At 36.2% G+C, this 18,165-nt stretch overlaps 1 protein-coding gene across 3 annotated transcripts in view; it reads right to left on the bottom strand.

The window, feature by feature from the left end:
- cadm1b (cell adhesion molecule 1b) overlaps positions 1-13,636 on the bottom strand; it is a 231,828-nt gene extending 218,192 nt beyond the window's left edge. For 2 of the 3 annotated variants that reach the window (XM_048161903.1, XM_048161901.1), the window contains exon 1: positions 13,496-13,634. In XM_048161903.1, the coding sequence (XP_048017860.1) occupies positions 13,496-13,571 (76 nt within the window). In that variant the 5' untranslated portion in view covers positions 13,572-13,634. Of the gene's footprint in view, positions 1-13,495 lie in introns of all 3 variants that reach the window. The other variant, XM_048161902.1, reaches the window with a different exon arrangement.
- Between the last annotated feature and the right edge of the window lie 4,529 nt (positions 13,637-18,165).

Below are 18,165 nucleotides of genomic sequence, written 5' to 3' on the forward strand. Positions count from 1 at the left end.
AAATAAAGATTTGTTTTGGAGAACTTTTGCCTCAAATCATTCTTATTATCAATTCATTATTATTTATACAAAGTTTGAATATTTAGTTTAATTTTTCATCACCCCAATGTTATTTTAGCCCCCCAAAATTGGATGTCTTTTAGATGTCAGAGTAAAACTGACTAAAAAATTATCAATATAACATAACATAATTATTAAATTATCAATATGATATAACATAACATAAATATTGGCCACGTTCACACAGCAGCAGAATACAGTTGTCAGTCCTGTATTTGAGTTCTTAACAGTTCCGTTCACACACAGTTCGGTTATTTACAGTACATAGGAGTAACAACCGCATAACCAAACTCACACCTGTAAATTTTCAGGTCTACAATCGCATTCTTAGAAAACTCACACTGTGGGAATGGAACCGGACTGGACAACTAGTTGTCTGTCATGTCATACATTGCGAGAGAGCTGCTCTACGCAGCACAAACCAATGTTAAAGAAGAATTGATAGATGAACTCATGTCGTGTCAAAAGTGATAAGACATTTACGTTTTGGACATTGCCATCTTTGATCTTTGGTCACTGTCTCTCTGGTTATTGGTAAGAGAATACAGGCTTGACTCCCGTTGCACGTTCATACAGACAATATTCGAGACACTACTATAAGTTGCTGTGTGAATGGGACATTTGATACTCACTCCTGTTACTAAATGCGGTTGTCAATCCCAAAAACTGACAGTGTGAATGTAGCCACTGAGTATATTTACAATAAAAAAATAAAATAAAAAAGTAAAAAACACTGGTCTAGCAACCAGGGTTATTATCATTAACTAAAATCACAACTATTACAACCATTTTTGTCAATAGAAATAAATCTGAAATAAAATCTAAATTGCATGAGTACAGAGCCCCTAAAGGGACCTTTGCAAAAATTAAAATGATACAGACTTCCACATGCGCTCTTTCACTGCCATTTTACTATGAAGAAAACGAAAGTATGGATGCACATGAATTAATAAAGAACTTTTTGCTCAAAATTTGGCTTTCATTAAAGGGCAGTATACCTCTAATATCACAGCCTTATTACAGCCTTTAACGCAGAAAAAAAGAAACTGCACCGCAAAATGGGCTGATGGTGCAGTAGGTGACTCATTGGCATTCTACAGTGGGTACGGAAAGTATTCAGACCCCCCTAAATTTTTCACTCTTTGTTATATTGCAGCCATTTGCTAAAATCATTTAAGTTCATTTTTTTCCTCATTAATGTACACACAGCACCCCATATTGACAGAAAAACACAGAACTGTTGACATTTTTGCAGATTTATTAAAAAAGAAAAACTGAAATATCACATGGTCCTAAGTATTCAGTCCCTTTGCTCAGTATTTAGTAGAAGCACCCTTTTGATCTAATACAGCCATGAGTCTTTTTGGGAAAGATGCAACAAGTTTTTCACACCTGGATTTGGGGATCCTCTGCCATTCCTCCTTGCAGATCCTCTCCAGTTCTGTCAGGTTGGATGGTAAACGTTGGTGGACAGCCATTTTTAGGTCTCTCCAGAGATGCTCAATTGGGTTTAAGTCAGGGCTCTGGCTGGGCCATTCAAGAACAGTCACGGAGTTGTTGTGAAGCCACTCCTTCGTTATTTTAGCTGTGTGCTTAGGGTCATTGTCTTGTTGGAAGGTAAACCTTTGGCCCAGTCTGAGGTCCTGAGCACTCTGGAGAAGGTTTTCGTCCGCATTCATCTTTCCCTCGATTGCAACCAGTCGTCCTCTCCCTGCAGCTGAAAAACACCTCCACAGCATGATGCTTCACTGTTGGGACTGTATTGGACAGGTGATGAGCAGTGCCTGGTTTTCTCCACACATACCGCTTAGAATTAAGGCCAAAATGTTCTATCTTGGTCTCATCAGACCAGAGAATCTTATTTCTCACCATCTTTCATGTGTCTTGCACTGAGGAGAGGCTTCCGTCGGGCCACTCTGCCATAAAGCCCCAACTGGTGGAGGGCTGCAGTGATGGTTGACTTTCTACAACTTTCTCCCATCTCCCGACTGCATCTCTGGAGCTCAGCCACAGTGATCTTTGGGTTCTTCTTTACCTCTCTCACCAAGGCTCTTTTCTCAGTTTGGTTGGACAGCCGGCTCTAGGAAGGGTTCTGGTCGTCCCAAACGTCTTCCATTTAAGGATTATGGAGGCCACTGTGCTCTTAGGAAGCTTAAGTGCAGCAGAATTTTTTTTTTAACCTTGGCCAGATCTGTGCCTTGCCACAATTCTGTCTCTGAGCTCTTCAGGCAGTTCCTTTGACCTCATGATTCTCATTTGCTCTGACATGCACTGTGAGCTGTAAGGTCTTATATAGACAGGTGTGTGGCTTTCTTAATCAAGTCCAATCAGTATAATCAAACACAGCTGGACTCAAATGAAGGTGTAGAACCATCTCAAGGATGATCAGAAGAAATGGACAGCACCTGAGTTAAATATATGAGTGTCACAGCAAAGGGTCTGAATACTTAGGACCATGTGATATTTCAGTTTTTCTTTTTTAATAAATCTGCAAAAATGTCAACAATTCTGTGTTTTTCTGTCAATATGGGGTGCTGTGTGTACATTAATGAGGGAAAAAAATGAACTTAAATGATTTTAGCAAATGGCTGCAATATAACAAAGAGTGAAAAATTTTAAGGGGGTCTGAATACTTTCCGTACCCACTGTATATGCTAAGTTTAATGGTTCATTAAAAAAAAGCATTGGTATAGTAAAAAAGTGATCAAAACTTGGATTTCGTTAGGGCAGTATATTTATACAAGCTTCAACAAATAACAAACGAATAAGCAGCTGGATTCAGCCTCGTACCCCAGACAGCAACATAGTGTGGCCCAGATCTGGCCCACATCTGGTACATGTGGATTACACGCAGACCAGATGTGGGCCGGATCTAGGCCGACACTATGTTGCTGTCAGGGACTAGACAAACTGCTCTAATGAAATCCAAATTTGAGCACTTTTTATCAGCCCAATGTACACAGTCATATTACGGCATCAGCAAATTTCATGTCACGGTTTCTTGGCCATCACAAAGGATGCGTCAATGCAGACATAAGGCCATGATATTAGAGGTTTTCTGCTCTAATGAAAGCCAAATTTTGAACAAATAGATATTTATTAAGTAATGCGTATTCGTTTTCTTTTCTTCATAGTAAAATGGCAGTGACAAACAAAGGAAATAGGTCACAGTACACATAAACCGGAGATATGAAAAGTTTCTCGTGCATACGCAATAGTTTCTCGTGAGCACGCAAAAAAGTTTCCTGCGCCCAGAAATGTTGCCTTGGCAAATAACTGAAATAAATTTAAAGGTGCCGTAGAACGTCTTTTTAAAAGATGTAATATAAGTCTAAGGTGTCCCCTGAATGTGTCTGTGAAGTTTCAGCTCAAAATACCCCATAGATTTTTTTTTTATTCATTTTTTAACTGCCTATTTTGAGGCATCATCAAATATGAGCCCATTTAGGCTGCGGCCCCTTTAAATGCTCATGCTTCCTGCCCACGGAGCTCGCGCTTGCCTTAAACAGTGCATAAACAAAGTTCACACAGCTAATATAACCCTCAAAATGGATCTTTACAAAGTGTTCGTCATGCAGCATGTCTAATCGCGTAAGTATGGTATTTATTTGGATGTTTACATTTGATTCTGAATGAGTTTGATAGTGCTCCGTGGCTAAAGCTAACATTACACACTATTGGAGAGATTTATAAAGAATGAAAGTGTGTTTATGCATTATACAGACTGCAAGTGTTTAAAAATGAAAATAGCGATTGCTCTCTTGTCTCCGTGAATACAGTAATAAACGATGGTAACTTTAACCACATTAGACAGTACATTAGCAACATGCTAAGAAAACATTTAGAAAGACAATTTACAAATATCACTAAAAATATCATGATATCATGGATCATGTCAGTTATTATTGCTCCATCTGCCATTTTTCGCTGTTGTCCTTGCTTGCTTACCTAGTCTGATGATTCAGCCTCTGCACATCCAGACGTCCTGCCCTTGTCTAATGCTTGAACATGGGCTGGCATATGCAAATATTGGGGGCGTACATATTAATGATCCCGACTGTTATGTAACAGTCTGTGTTATGTTGAGATTTGCCTGTTCTTCGGAGGTCTTTTAAACAAATGAGATTTATATAAGAAGGAGGAAACAACGGTGTTTGAGACTCACTGTATGTCATTTCCATGTACTGAACTCTTGTTATTTAACTATGCCATTATAAATTCAATTTTTATTCTAGTAGAATCTGTACAATTATTAACTGGAAATAAATCAACTAAAACTGAAATAAATAAATTAAACCTAAATAGTAATGTTTAAAAAAAAAGCCAAAAGCATCTAGCAAAATTACTAAAAATTAAAGTAAAATGAAAAATATAAAAACAATAATAATAATTTTATAAAAAAATAAATAAAAGCAATTCAAAATATTAATAAAATAAATTAATAAAATAAAAATTTCTAATCTTTATTTCTAATATTATAAAAAAAAAAAAAAATCTAAAATAGTATATAAATAATACAAAAATAACACTGCTAACAACACCAAACAGAATTGAAAAGTAATTCCTGCTGTAATTAGTCAGCTAAACAGATAGCCCTGCCCTCAAACTCATACCATTGGCTGAGCCACAGTTGCTGTGTCAGGATACTTAAACAAACAAAGCAATATTCTGAAAGCACTACAGAGCCACAGTGCTGGAATTTATCAGGAGGGGGTTAACATATAAATGGCTCACTTGTAGTTTTCTGTGTGTATTAAACTGGGATATTTTGATTTTACCACCAAAAAAAAAGAGCCAAGCATCACCTTTAACAGTGCAAATCAATGACGCTCATTCCACAGCAATGATCCCAATAAAGCACAAGCGGATGTTAGCATGACTGTGCAGACAGATGTTGCTATCCCCGAACCTCGTTTTGCTCTAGGTGATGAGATCAACCACTGCGAGCATCCAGCGTCCTGACATTCTTAAGTATTTAGCAGCTCAATTGAATAGCACCTCCCCTCTGAGCCGCCATCTGTACGTTCTATTGATTGGTCACTCTCTCTTACTCAGACAGCTGGAGTCCCACTCTACGTCTCAACTGATCGATGGTGATGTGATCAGCAGTTGAGTCTGCATTGACGATGCCAATGTGGTTTCTAACTAGCTTGCATCTCGCCGGTTTAAATATTAAAAACACTGGGACTGCGATCAATTTTTGGAGGAAGAAAAATGGAGGAAGAGAAGCCATATTCTCTAGCATTCATGAGACCAACACAAAAACAGGGACTGAGAAAACGCAGGGGTCTCTGGAGATGATGCTGAGACCTTATAGGTTCTATCAGCAACTCTGTTTGTAAGTGGGTCACATCTTGTTGAGCTTTGGGGGCATGTCACCATTCATATGTTTCTGAACATTTTTCATGACAACTCTCTAAGCATGGTGAGATGAAGTAGGTCATCATAACACGTATAAAAATATGTTTCACGAGTCTAATGCAAGCACGCAAGCTGTAAACAGAACCTAAACACCCATCAGCACATTATAGGAAGAAACTGTAATCTGTTTTTATGGGTTTCTGGGAAGAAGGAGAGCAAATGATTTGTACTCAGTTATTATTTGAGGATAACATGAATCGAAAACCTATTTTGCTTCCATAATGTGATATATTTCCAAAGTGAAACAAGATATTCAATGAGAAAAAGAAAAAAAGTGAATTGGCATGATTTTATCCATCATGAATTTTTAGGATAATAAATAGTGATCTCTGAATGACAGGTGGTTGAAAAATTACTATGCTATGCTATATTTTCAAAGAAAAAAGAATCCTTTTTTTAATTATCCATGATAGGACCAGTAACAGAATCAATTTGAATTTAATTTAATTTGTTAATAATTATATTTTAAACATATTACACTATAGGGGTTAAACGATGAACACAATACTGTATATACTGTATATATGAAGTATAATAAATAATTTTATCATACTTTTTTATTAATTATTATTAATTTAAAGAATAATTATAAGAAATATATACAAATTATATTATATTATATTATATTATATTATATTTTTATTATATTATATTATATTACATTATATTATATTATATTATATTATAATAATTATTATAATTATTTACACCCCTAAAACCTTCGTTCATCTTTGGAACACAAATTAAGGTTTTTTTTTATAAAATACGATGGCTCAGTGATTCATTGCCAGCAAGATAATTAACACTTTCAAGTGCGCAGAAAGCTACTAAAGATATATTTAAAACAGTTCATGTGACAGTAGTTCAACCTTAATGTTATGAAGCGATGAGAATACTTTTTGTGCAGCAAAAAAACTGCCTAAGTCACGTGAACCACTGAAATTTTGAAACGTTTCAAAACACTTATAACGTAACAAAGCCTTGTTTACTAAAAACACGTGACTTTGGCAGTTTGATATGCACTCTGAACCACTGATTCGTACAGAGCCCTGGACATGACATGCAAGAAAAAAATAGTAGGCTAAATCGTGCGCACGATTTACTTATTCGTTCCCTTGATTTACTAAAACGTGCGCACGATTTACTATTTCGTTCCCTCGATTTACTAAATCAAGCACACGATTTAGTAAATCGAGGGAACAAATTAGTAAATCATGCGCACGATTTAATTTTTTTTCTTGCATGTCATGTACGGGGCTCCGTAGATTCGAAACAAATGATTCATAAAGCTTTGAAGCTTCATGAAGCAGTATTTTGAAATCACCCATCGCTAGATATTGTGGAATAAAGTCGTCATTTTGTTTTTTTGGTGCACAAAAAGTATTCTCGTCGCTTCATAACATTACGGTTGAACCACTGTACTCACATGAACTGTTTTAAATATGCCTTTAGTAGCTTTCTGGGCATTTGAAAGTGTTAAATATTTTGCTGTTCATGGAGGCCTCACTGAGCAATCGGATTTCATCAAAAACATCGTAATTTGTGTTGTGAAGATGAATGAAGGTCTTACGGGTGTGGAACGACATGAGGGTGAGTTATTAATGACAGAATTTTTGGGTGAACTAACCCCTTAAGCCTAGTCACAGACAAAAATGCATATTTGAGCTGTTTTAACTGAAGGTAACTTGGACTGATGTATCTTAAAATAAGACACATTTATAAAAGCTGCTTAAATGTTCTAATTGAACTAAGGCCAAATCCTGGCTTAATCTAACTCTGTCTGTGAAACCAGGCCTATATTATATTATATTATATTATATTATATTATATTATATTATATTATATTATATTATATTATATTATAAGAAAGATATTGGAAACAAAACACTAATACATTTGAAAGGTGGCATCACTCAAAATCTCTCCCAATATGACAAGCACAGTTAAAAACCGGTCAATTGTGTCAACAGCATTGCAATGCTACAAAGCTTTCTGCAGCTCTTCAGCGGCTGGTAAACCAAGCAAGCGGTGCACTTTGTGCCCTGAAAAACAACATAATTTGATTTTTTCATGGTCTGTGCCAAAACAATTCTGCCAACTAGGACAGACAATGAGCTCAGTCCATGAAAGACAGGGCAGAATGAGAACAATGACAATATTTATCACAGAAGACAGGAACCCCCTCCCCTCATCATATTCCACTCTCATTACTCCAGCAGTGTCATGAATGAAGCATTCTCTCTCCACTGGGGCTTCCTTCAATCTGTTACCACTAATTGACTGTGTGCTGCTGCATAGCGCTCAACTGGTATCTGTCCTACAGAAACGATAGTCTATCGGCTTCAAGCATCATTTTGCTCACAGTCTAGTACCGACAAGAGGATACTTCAGCTCTGATGTTTAGTAATACGGAGGTATGAACAGAAAACTAAGAGAGGCAAGGTCTTCGCAGTGCTTCACATCATCCCCTGTACTTGGGTGTTGACTCACTAGAGAGGCTTCTGTTGTGAAGTTACATAAGTGGATGAGCAATATGCAGTAACCCCAATGGAGTCAACTAACAGATTGCGGACTCGTATTCAAATACGGTCCGTATATTTGATGAAATACACAAACACAAAATGAAGCAGAATTGTTGAGCTTTCAAGATTACATAATTTTAAAGCCTGCTTTGAACTTCATCTTAAAAAGACTCCTTTGATGCAAGATGAGGTTATTCTGATTCAAGATCCTTAATGACATTGCAAAACAAAAAAAAACAAAAAAACAAAAAAAAAATCTCATAATTGTGCTAGGCGACATCATTTTCACACAGCACATCATCATCATCTTCGCTTCTATGGAAAGTTCTCTCACATTTCCATCTCGGCAACTTTAGCATCTGGTAGGAGCATAATGTAGTGCTGTGCATTATTTAGCAATCAGCACAAGGCTTATTAAGCAGGGATAATGTAAATCTAATGAGCTATAAATTCTTCGCTTTAAATAGAAAAGAAAATAATTCCAACAAACAATCTTAGAAAGTTAATGCACCAAGGGAAAGCATTTTAATTTACTGCCAATCAACAGTTTATTGGGATTCAAGCCATTTTGAGGAAACAAATATGTAATCTCAGCAGAAAAGTGCAGACATTTCCCCACAAATGGCTTTAAATGCAGTTCCTCTGCCACATATGAGCATGTGTCATATATGAGCTTTTTTTCTCTGAGGGTATGTTTTACAAGGTTTCTCATTTGATTTTTAGAGGGTTTTAAATTAGTGCTGATTGTTGTGGGGAGTGTCAGGACATTCATCTTCCATAACATTCATCACAGGGCATCGTGAATTATGCAAAAGCTGCAGTGTGTTTCTAATATTTACAACTCGAGCCTCTCGCACTGATAGAAACTCTACCTGTGAGTCACGCAGACTGAAAATTACCCTTGACATGAGGCAATTTACATGAATATCCCATCTCATTACGAAAGTATTGTTTGCCAGTGAGAATTGTCCCATATCAGAATTATTATCATCTCTATTATTTCTTCTAAGAGAATATATATTCCCTCTCAAGCCAATGCAGTTCTCCTGTCAGCTCACGCTGTTAACTGCAGTCTGCCTGTTGAACGAAGATGACTAGCTGCTTTCTAGCATTTGTGTATGGGTAGATGATGCAGAACAAGTCTGTGATTTTTTTCTTTTTTATTTAGGATTAAAAGTTATATGAATGCACTTTATGTTTAAAAGTAAAATTTCAAAATTTAAATACATCATGTTGTCACTAAATAAATATGAGGTCATAAGAAGTAGGAAAAAAACATGCTGTTTAAAATCATTTTAGATGGAGTTGATCATGTTACATAGTATTTCACCTTAAATACCTGGAAGTAAGAATGGATGGGCAAAATCCATCCCCAGCAAATAGCATGTCCTTGCATTACACAATATTCTAGGTTGTTATATGAGGATTCAAGAGCACTTACAGGAAGACAAGTGGCTTTGAAGTCTCCTAAAGGAAAACATATATATACCTCTTGCCTCAGACAAAAGCATCCTTCACACACTGAAAAGCCTCTGTTGTTAATACAGGCATCAGCATCCACAAACTAACGTCTCTTACAAATGGGGTTTTATCAGTGAATAAATCGGGTATAATCACTCAAAATATCAGGAATATAAAAAACTTCAATTTTTAAACAGAATACAGCAATCTCATTCCAAGAACACAGAATAAAAAGCCAATATCTTGCGGAAAACCTGTTGATGGATGGGAGGCAGAACGAGCTATGTGGCAAGCCATTTTAACATTTATTCCTTAAAGCTAACTTGTGTATATTTTTGCTACAAGTATACTAATAGTATATTCTAATATTACTAGCAAGCATTCCAATAGTGACAGTATATTTTTCAATTTCACTTCTTCTTTTGCCAAGAATCACTTTCCTGATAGTGACGAGTATCTGTTGTTCAGATATAAACTATTCACTTTCCACCAGTATTTACACTTTTGACCAGTTTAACAACTAACTATTCATTAGGCACTTTCACTTATTTATTAGTCACTTTAACTACTCAAACCATTCACCCACTTATTAGACTAAAGCGTGTATTTCAGTAGTTAGTAACTAGTAACATATTAACTGAATTATACATTGTGATCAGTCTTAACAATTGTAGCAAAAGGCAACTGTAACTTTGAAATGTTAAGAGTATCAAATGGGACAAATATTAGGGCTGCGCGATTAATCGCATGATTAAAAAAATCGCTTAAACGCGATTATGAAATCGCAAAGGCTACAATTATTTTTTTTATGTGCAGCTTGTCAATGAAGTATGGCTCCAAATGCTAATCCATCTGAAAGCATTGCGAGTTTGAGTCGCTTATAATGTGCATTTCAAAAAGCAACACATGTCAGACATCTTTCCAGACATGAGAAGCACTTATTAACATCAGACAAGATTTACTCCAAATTCCCTTCATAACCACAGTTGAGCATCCTTCTGTGAGATGATGTGGCTTTTTACACTCAATAAGACATGCAGTCGTGTGTTTATTAGTCATGTTTAATCAATCAAAGCATTTCAATCTTCTGTTTATTCCGCTACAGAGATGTGACGCGTGTTATCTTCTTCTGCGGCAGGGTATATTTGGAGTTTCTGCGCAAGAGCGCCCTCTGGCTTTCAGATGGAGAAGCATTTACTACTGATCAGAGAGCCGTACAGCTCTGACAAGCTGCACATAAAATAATCACAGCCTTTGCCAAATCGTGTGTGGTTTAATCGCGATAAATCGTGCAGCCCTCATAAATATACATTGGTATTAGTGTCTAATAAATGCATACTAGTAAAACCAGAATAGATGCCATTATCTATTTAGATAACTACGGTACCAGTAAGCTTACTAAGAAATAAGTACTAGTACATAATAAATAGTTAATAGTAAAACCTAGTCAAGAAGTGAATGGGGGTCTCTCCTCAACCACCACCAGTGTGCAGCATCCATTTAGATGCTGCGACTGCAGCCACAGAACAACGCCACCAGTGCGCTCACCACACACCAGCTACCGGTGGATAGTGGAGAGAGAGAGTTATAGAGCCAAATCAAAGGATGGGAATTATCAGGAGGCCATGATTGATAAAAGCCAATGGAGGGAATCTGGCCAGGACACCAGGGCTTCACCATTACTGTTTACAAGAAGTGCCATGGGCTTTTTAATGACCACAGAGAGTCAGGACCTCGGTCAGGACCTAAAATCTTGTTCAAAGGACAGTGCTTGTTACAGTATAGTGTAACAAGCACTGTATAGCAAGCTGGTTTTCCCAGGAGGTCTCCCATCCAGGTACTAACCAGGCTCAACCCTGCTTAGCTTCAGTGGGAAACCAGTCTTGGGCTTCAGGGTGATATGGCTGATCAAAGATCTCAATAATGATGAAATAGTTGTGCTACTTGACTAGAGCAGCCCTAGACAAAGGCACCCATCTATCGCTTTAGCTGAATAAAAACTTGAATACGATAACCACATTATTGCAACAATATATGGTTTATGTGTGTTTTTCAAGCTATCCCGGGGTATTTTCATGACAATAAAGTATATGAATAATGCAGGTATAATTGACATACCCTTTATTACAGTAGAAATAATAAAATACATTTTCTGCATTATTCTGTTATAAAAAAACACATGGCTTTTTTTTTAACATTGTATAAAACCTTAATCCACAAGTGAAGAGTTTGGTTCCAAAACGCAATAACTCCATTTTGATTCATTTTAGTAAAAAGGTGTTTTCTTTACCAAGAAAGTGGCAAGATGAAAACAACTATTTTCTGTTGCAAACATTCACATAGCATTTTGGTTAAAAAAACATTAAAAATTAAAATCTACATTTTGATTTTAAAAAGTTTATTATATTTTTTTTTTTTTTTTTCCCAAAATGCAATAAATCCATTACAATTTTTTTTCAAAATGCAATTAATCCATCAATATAAAAGTTATTTTTCAAATTGAAAATAAACAATAAAGTAAGTTGATTCACATATATGACAGAGTCTAAACTTTGCCAATATTTATCTTATATACAGGCATTTTACTAAAAATACATTCAGGCGTTGCTCCCAAAATGAATTCAATGGGTCATCTTGTTAATGTTATAAATTATTTGTCATTACCAATTAAAGAGTATCTGGCGCCACCGCACGGTTAAATAAACACATTAGCCGAGTACATAGGTATTAAAAACGGCTTTTTAAAAAAGCCTTCAATGTTTACAGTGGGTGGAATGGTGCGCTGTGATTGGTTAAGCGGATATATCGTGTTCTGCAGAAAAAGAAGACTGGCGTTTGTCATGTTTTGGAAAGAAAGGGAGAAAACATGACAGAATAACACGACGGATATCGCATTTTGCGCAAAATTAATAAATGACTTTTCAATACCAACCAGATACAATACTGATTTTGGAGGAAACTCAATTTTTGAAAATGGCGTTTATCGCGTTTTGGAACCAAACTCTTTAAGTGTTCATAGGAGTCTCCATAAACCAATTCTAAAATTGTCAAATATAATAAAAATATTATAGAACATTAAACATTATTGGTTATTGTTCAGCAGGGCATCTCATTCGTTATAGCCAATTAAAAGCAAGAGATGAGAAAAATATAAACATGTCAATTAGACAAAGGTCAGAACAAACTGGTATTACACTTGATTTTTCTGGCTCCACCCCTGGTAGTATCTAATGAATAGTTGTACCATTAAAAAAGAAAAGATAGTAGTCACCACTGGATTAGTAGTAATTAAAATAAGTAGGCCTGCTAGTAACACTGAAGTGGAGCTAGCTAGTAGCTATAAGTGATAAATGTTAAAACAGCTTGCCATAAGCGAATCTCACAGCGTGCTCTATCTATCAGAGGAGCGTTTCCCATGTAAGGCTGGAAAACTACCTTAAGCTGAAAACAGTCTTTTTAACAACACCAACGCAACATTAGCCAAATCGGTAAAATGACGATGTACGTATAAGATCACACAAAGAACTGAAGATGGCCGGTATGTTTACAGAAACATTAGACAAGTGCGCGCAATGCCGCTCTCACTCCATAAAGTCGATGCAAGTGTGTGTTATTCTGCAATGTGCGCGTTACTCGTTTAAAATCTATATTACACATGTGTATTAAATACATAAGGACACCCTATACTCGTTTAATCCTATACTCGTTTTCAGATCACCAGCATGTATTGACTTCTGGGCTGTGTGATACGGACTTGCGTCCCTCTCATCAGCAGCACTGGGTTAGTCTACTGTACAGCATCTGGACAGTACTTTTCTCCAGCTAAACAAACAAAAACACAATTCAGAACAGCAAAACGTGCTGCTAAAGAACTCTTCATATGAAAGCTTTTTCCATGCAGACTGTTGCAGGTAAACTATGAGCGCTTTGCACAGCATCAGGGACGTGCGCAAGTGTTACATATGTTGTTTACACACTGCTCTCGCTTCGATACTAAACACAAGCTTTCGTACATGCTCCGCTTGTCTTACCTTTATGCAGAAATGTTGCTAAAACCACGCAGAAAAAGAGTGAAATAGAGTGAGATCCGAGTCCCGAGATCGCCATGTTGAACACCTGCTTCGGACTGGCGACGCTAAATCACCTAGAGGCGCTCACAGGATCATGAGATGCGGAGAATTGGGAGGGAGTAAACACGCGCGCGCGCACGCACACACACACACAAACGAGCTCGAGCAGACAAAGTATGCGATTCTTCTGCTAACATGTCATCTGTCAATTAGCCAACAGAAAGTGTCTGTTTTATTCACATTGAGCGAAATATTACTTTTATTAAATTATCCCATTATTTGCTACTTAAACATTTACGTAAAGGTGTCAACCTGTCATAGAGTATATAGGATTTACCAGAACCCGTATCTATCTATCTATCTATCTATCTATCTATCTATCTATCTATCTATCTATCTATCTATCTATCTATCTATCTATCTATCTATCTATCTATCTATCTATCTATCGTGCTCATAATAATCTCCAAAGTGAGAAAAACACTTTAAAAATTTTTTTAGAAAGGATTTACAATATTTTCATTTTTGTGCGTTTTTTTTTAACAAAACGAATCAATTGGTCAAAAGGTTTTTGTGAATCAAGCCAGTCTCTAGTCTAGCGCATTCTAAACATCAGTGTTTCACACACAAACAGCGCCCCCTGTGTTCATAAGTGAGGGAGAGCAGCCTTAACTGTCAGAGGTGACTAGGATTTTAACGATTTTCATTTGCTCCTCCTCAACAATATATCTTACATATGGCATGTTCAGACAAAAACATATTTGAAGTATAGATCCAGATATAATAAACATAGAAACCTTTATAAAAAGAAGAATAAAAACAAACATATAGGCCTAAGTGACACTGCAAAATATAGCGATGTCATTGCAGTTGTCCAGCTGCCCACCCATAAATCACAGCGAATACTCATCCATCTGTGCATGAGTATTTGTAGTGATTTATGAGTGCAATCATTTTGTTGCATTCTACTGCATTAACCCGTCAGTCATCTTAAGTTAGCAAAATGCAAATGAACTTCTGAGGATCCTGCTTTTCACATCCTTTGCTGGAGCTAACTGTTGGTCTAACTAAATGTCTTTTTTTTTTTTTTTTTTTTTTTTACAATTTTGTAACAGTCTGCATTACAATTTGCATAAATATTACTATAATAAATTGCACTACCAATATAAATATCTATGTGCAGATGACTCCACAAAATATACATATTAAAGGGTTAGTTCACGCAAAAATGAAAATTATCCCATGATTTACTCAACCTCAAGCCATCCTAGGTGTGAATGTTATCTGAGAAATAAATCTTCTTTCAGATGAACACAATCTGAGATATATTCAAAAATATCTTGGCTCTTCCAAGCTTTATAATGGTAGTGAATAGGGGTCCAGATTTTGAACCCCAATGAAATGCATCCATCCACAAATAATTACATATTAAACGGATTTGGTTCACCTAAAAATGAAAATTGTCCCATGACAATTTGTGACCCTGGACCACAAAATCAGTCTTAAGGGTCAATTTTTTGAAATTGAGATTTATTTTCTATTGATGTATGGTTTGTTAGGATAGGACAATAATTGGTCGAGATACAACTATTTGAAAATCTGGAATCTGAGGGTGCAAAAAAAATCAAAATATTGAGAAAATCATCTTTATTAAAGACCTGAAGGCATTTTTAGAGTTGTTGTTTTTCTGAGTGAGAAACACAAAAGTAAAGACTCATAACTCCAAAACTGTAGCAAGGAGAGTCAAAAGGTAGATATTGTTTGATAGAAGTTTTAGAAAATATAAATTATGTTACAATTGGACATTCTCATGCTGAGAAAATGCTGAGAAAAACAAACAGACATATATATAATTATGTTTTTGTTGCTAGGTGGCGCCGGCTGGCGGTACACACAAACGGGAGTCCTTAGCAACGCATATTACTTACAAAAAATACATTTTTGAAATATTTGCGGTAGAAAATTTACAAAATATCTTCATGGAATATGATCTTTAATTAATATCTTAATGATGTTTGGCATAAAAGAAAAATCAATAATTTTGACCCATACAGTGTATTGTTGGTTATTGCTACAAATAGTGCGACTTATGACTGGTTTTGTGGTCCAGGGTCACATTTACTCAACCACAAGCCATCCTAGGTGTATAATATGACTATCTTCTTTCAGACAAACAAAATCAGAGATATATTCAAAAATATTTTGGCTCTTCCAAGATTTATAATGGTACTGAATAGGGGCCCAGATTTTGAAGCCCAAAAAATATGGCTCTATGGGGTTAATAAAGGCCTTCTGAAGCAAAGTGATTGGTTTTTGTAAGAAAAATATTCATATTAAAAACTTTATTAACAAAACTAGCTTCCGGCAGATGGCCATACACATCGATTTGCAGCAGAAGAGTAACCTCTGACCCGACGCATGATGCAATGACAAACGCGAAAGCGCAGAGGATAGCTATTTTAGTTTATGAAGTTTAAAATATGGATATTTTTCTTACAAAAACCAATCACTTTGCTTCAGAAAGTGATTGGTCACTACCATTATAAAGCTTGGAAGAGCCAGGCAGAGCCATTTTTAAACATTTCTCATATCTCAGATTGTGTTCGTCTGAAAGAAGATCATATACACCTAGGATGGCTTGAGGGTGAGTAAATCATGGGATAATTTTCATTTTTGGGTGAACTATTCCTTTAAAGCTGCAGTCCGTAACTTTTTTTGGTTAAAAATGATCCAAAATCAATTTTTGAGCAAGTACATAACCAGCCAGTGTTCAAAACTATCTTATTATCTTAGCTCGATTCACAACGGTAAGCTTGTAATAATGTTTTATGAAATGGTGGATTTCCGCGGGAAATTCGAGCATGCAGCAGTTCATCTGTGTGTCATTACGTCACGTCCGTAAACAGAAAGGAAGGAGTCCCGTCCAGGCTAGTCGGTTTTATCACGTGAGGATGCTGCTTGTAGTTTAGACATTTATAGCCTTTTCTCACAGCAGCTGAAATAATTAAACTTATCATTTTGATGGCGGATTATAATCCAGAATGGTCCAAATGACAATCATCCGTGACAAATGGAGATTCACCCGTAGTCAAAAAGCAAAAGACTTTGGAAGGTGGAGTGGCTACAGAAATTACAGGTAACTTTAACCCTTAAATGCATACCTCGGGTCTTTAGTGACCCGGGACGTCATTCACTACCCTCCTCCTCGTTCATTTTTTAAAGTTAGACATCAACCTTCTTGGTATTCCTCAATCAATTCATTATAAAGAATGTAACAAGAAAAAAATCCTAAAATTATAAAATAATGCCTATTTTTGTATTCATTTTTTGTAAAAAATTGTATAGGGTCGCAAACGACCCGAGGTGTGTATGAGTGTACGTATATTTTTTCTGCACAACAATAATTGAATCTTAGATGACGGAATAAGTGCAATTCACCTTTATTCCACAAGGTGGCAATGTCTGATACACAATGCTGAAGTGACGACTCATTCAGACAGAAACCGAAATAATAAGAAAAATATGAAATGGCTCAGCGATTTACTGCAGAGCAAGTACTGAACGCAATCAAATGACTGTAACTGTTACTGGATGGATCTGGTGAAGCTGTTAGCGATCGAAATATTGATTTTGAAGATGTTGAAAATTATATAGTTTTGAGAATACATTTGAGATCACAAATTCGTGACCTCAAACATAAAACTAGCCCATTATTTGCTGAATTCACTGAGAAATGAGCTCTGACGAGGACAGTGATGATGGCATAAAACATCTGCTCAAACGGAGCCCTTTCAAGCTCCAAAAGGTAACAAAATATGATTTATTTTATTCTCTGTAATTGCTACTCTAATATCAGAGGAGTTTTATATTATTGCGACAGGTAGAGATCCTTCCGTGTTAGATATAGGTCCGGGTCGATAAAGACCCGAATATGTAGGCTAAGAATGATTGGCGAAACAGTCATGCATTTAAGGGTTAATATACACTAAATACACAGTCATAGTAATGCTGATGTTGTTAACATTAACAATTTGAGAACAATATAACATTAATAATAATTTGCACGGTTTGACGTGATCCGAGCTAAGCGATCGTTAGATTTAATCATAATTGGCAGCACACTGTAGGCCTAATACTTTTTTCCTCAGTTGATTAGAACAAAAGTGGCAGACATGTTATTTACTTGTTCAGATGATATTTTCCAGTGAAAATTCTTATATTGGTCATACTTTCAAGAATCTGTGATTCTGAAGTACAGTATCCACACCGGTGCGGTGACTGACAGCAAACATTAGATTCATCCGCGCTGACGAGCTGTGCCGATGCACAACACACGTACAGATAACTGTTCTGCATTTGACTGCAATTGCAGGTTTCAAACAAGAGATGGCGACAAAGAGGACAAATCGCTAAGCACATGTTGTTCATTAAAATTATTTAGTAGTTCTACTTACGAATTTATTTCACTCTAACAAGAGCCACAAAATTTTAACATTACTCCACAAGGCTCATAAAATAATTGATTAAAATATTACCCTAAAAAGAAAACCTACTGAATCACAGGCTTTCAGTATTTATAACTAGAAGAAAACTGTAAACAAAACCCAAACCAGCTTTTTCAGCCACTAACT

The sequence above is a fragment of the Megalobrama amblycephala genome, linkage group LG16 (assembly GCF_018812025.1).
Source record: "Megalobrama amblycephala isolate DHTTF-2021 linkage group LG16, ASM1881202v1, whole genome shotgun sequence".
NCBI lineage: Eukaryota > Metazoa > Chordata > Actinopteri > Cypriniformes > Xenocyprididae > Megalobrama > Megalobrama amblycephala.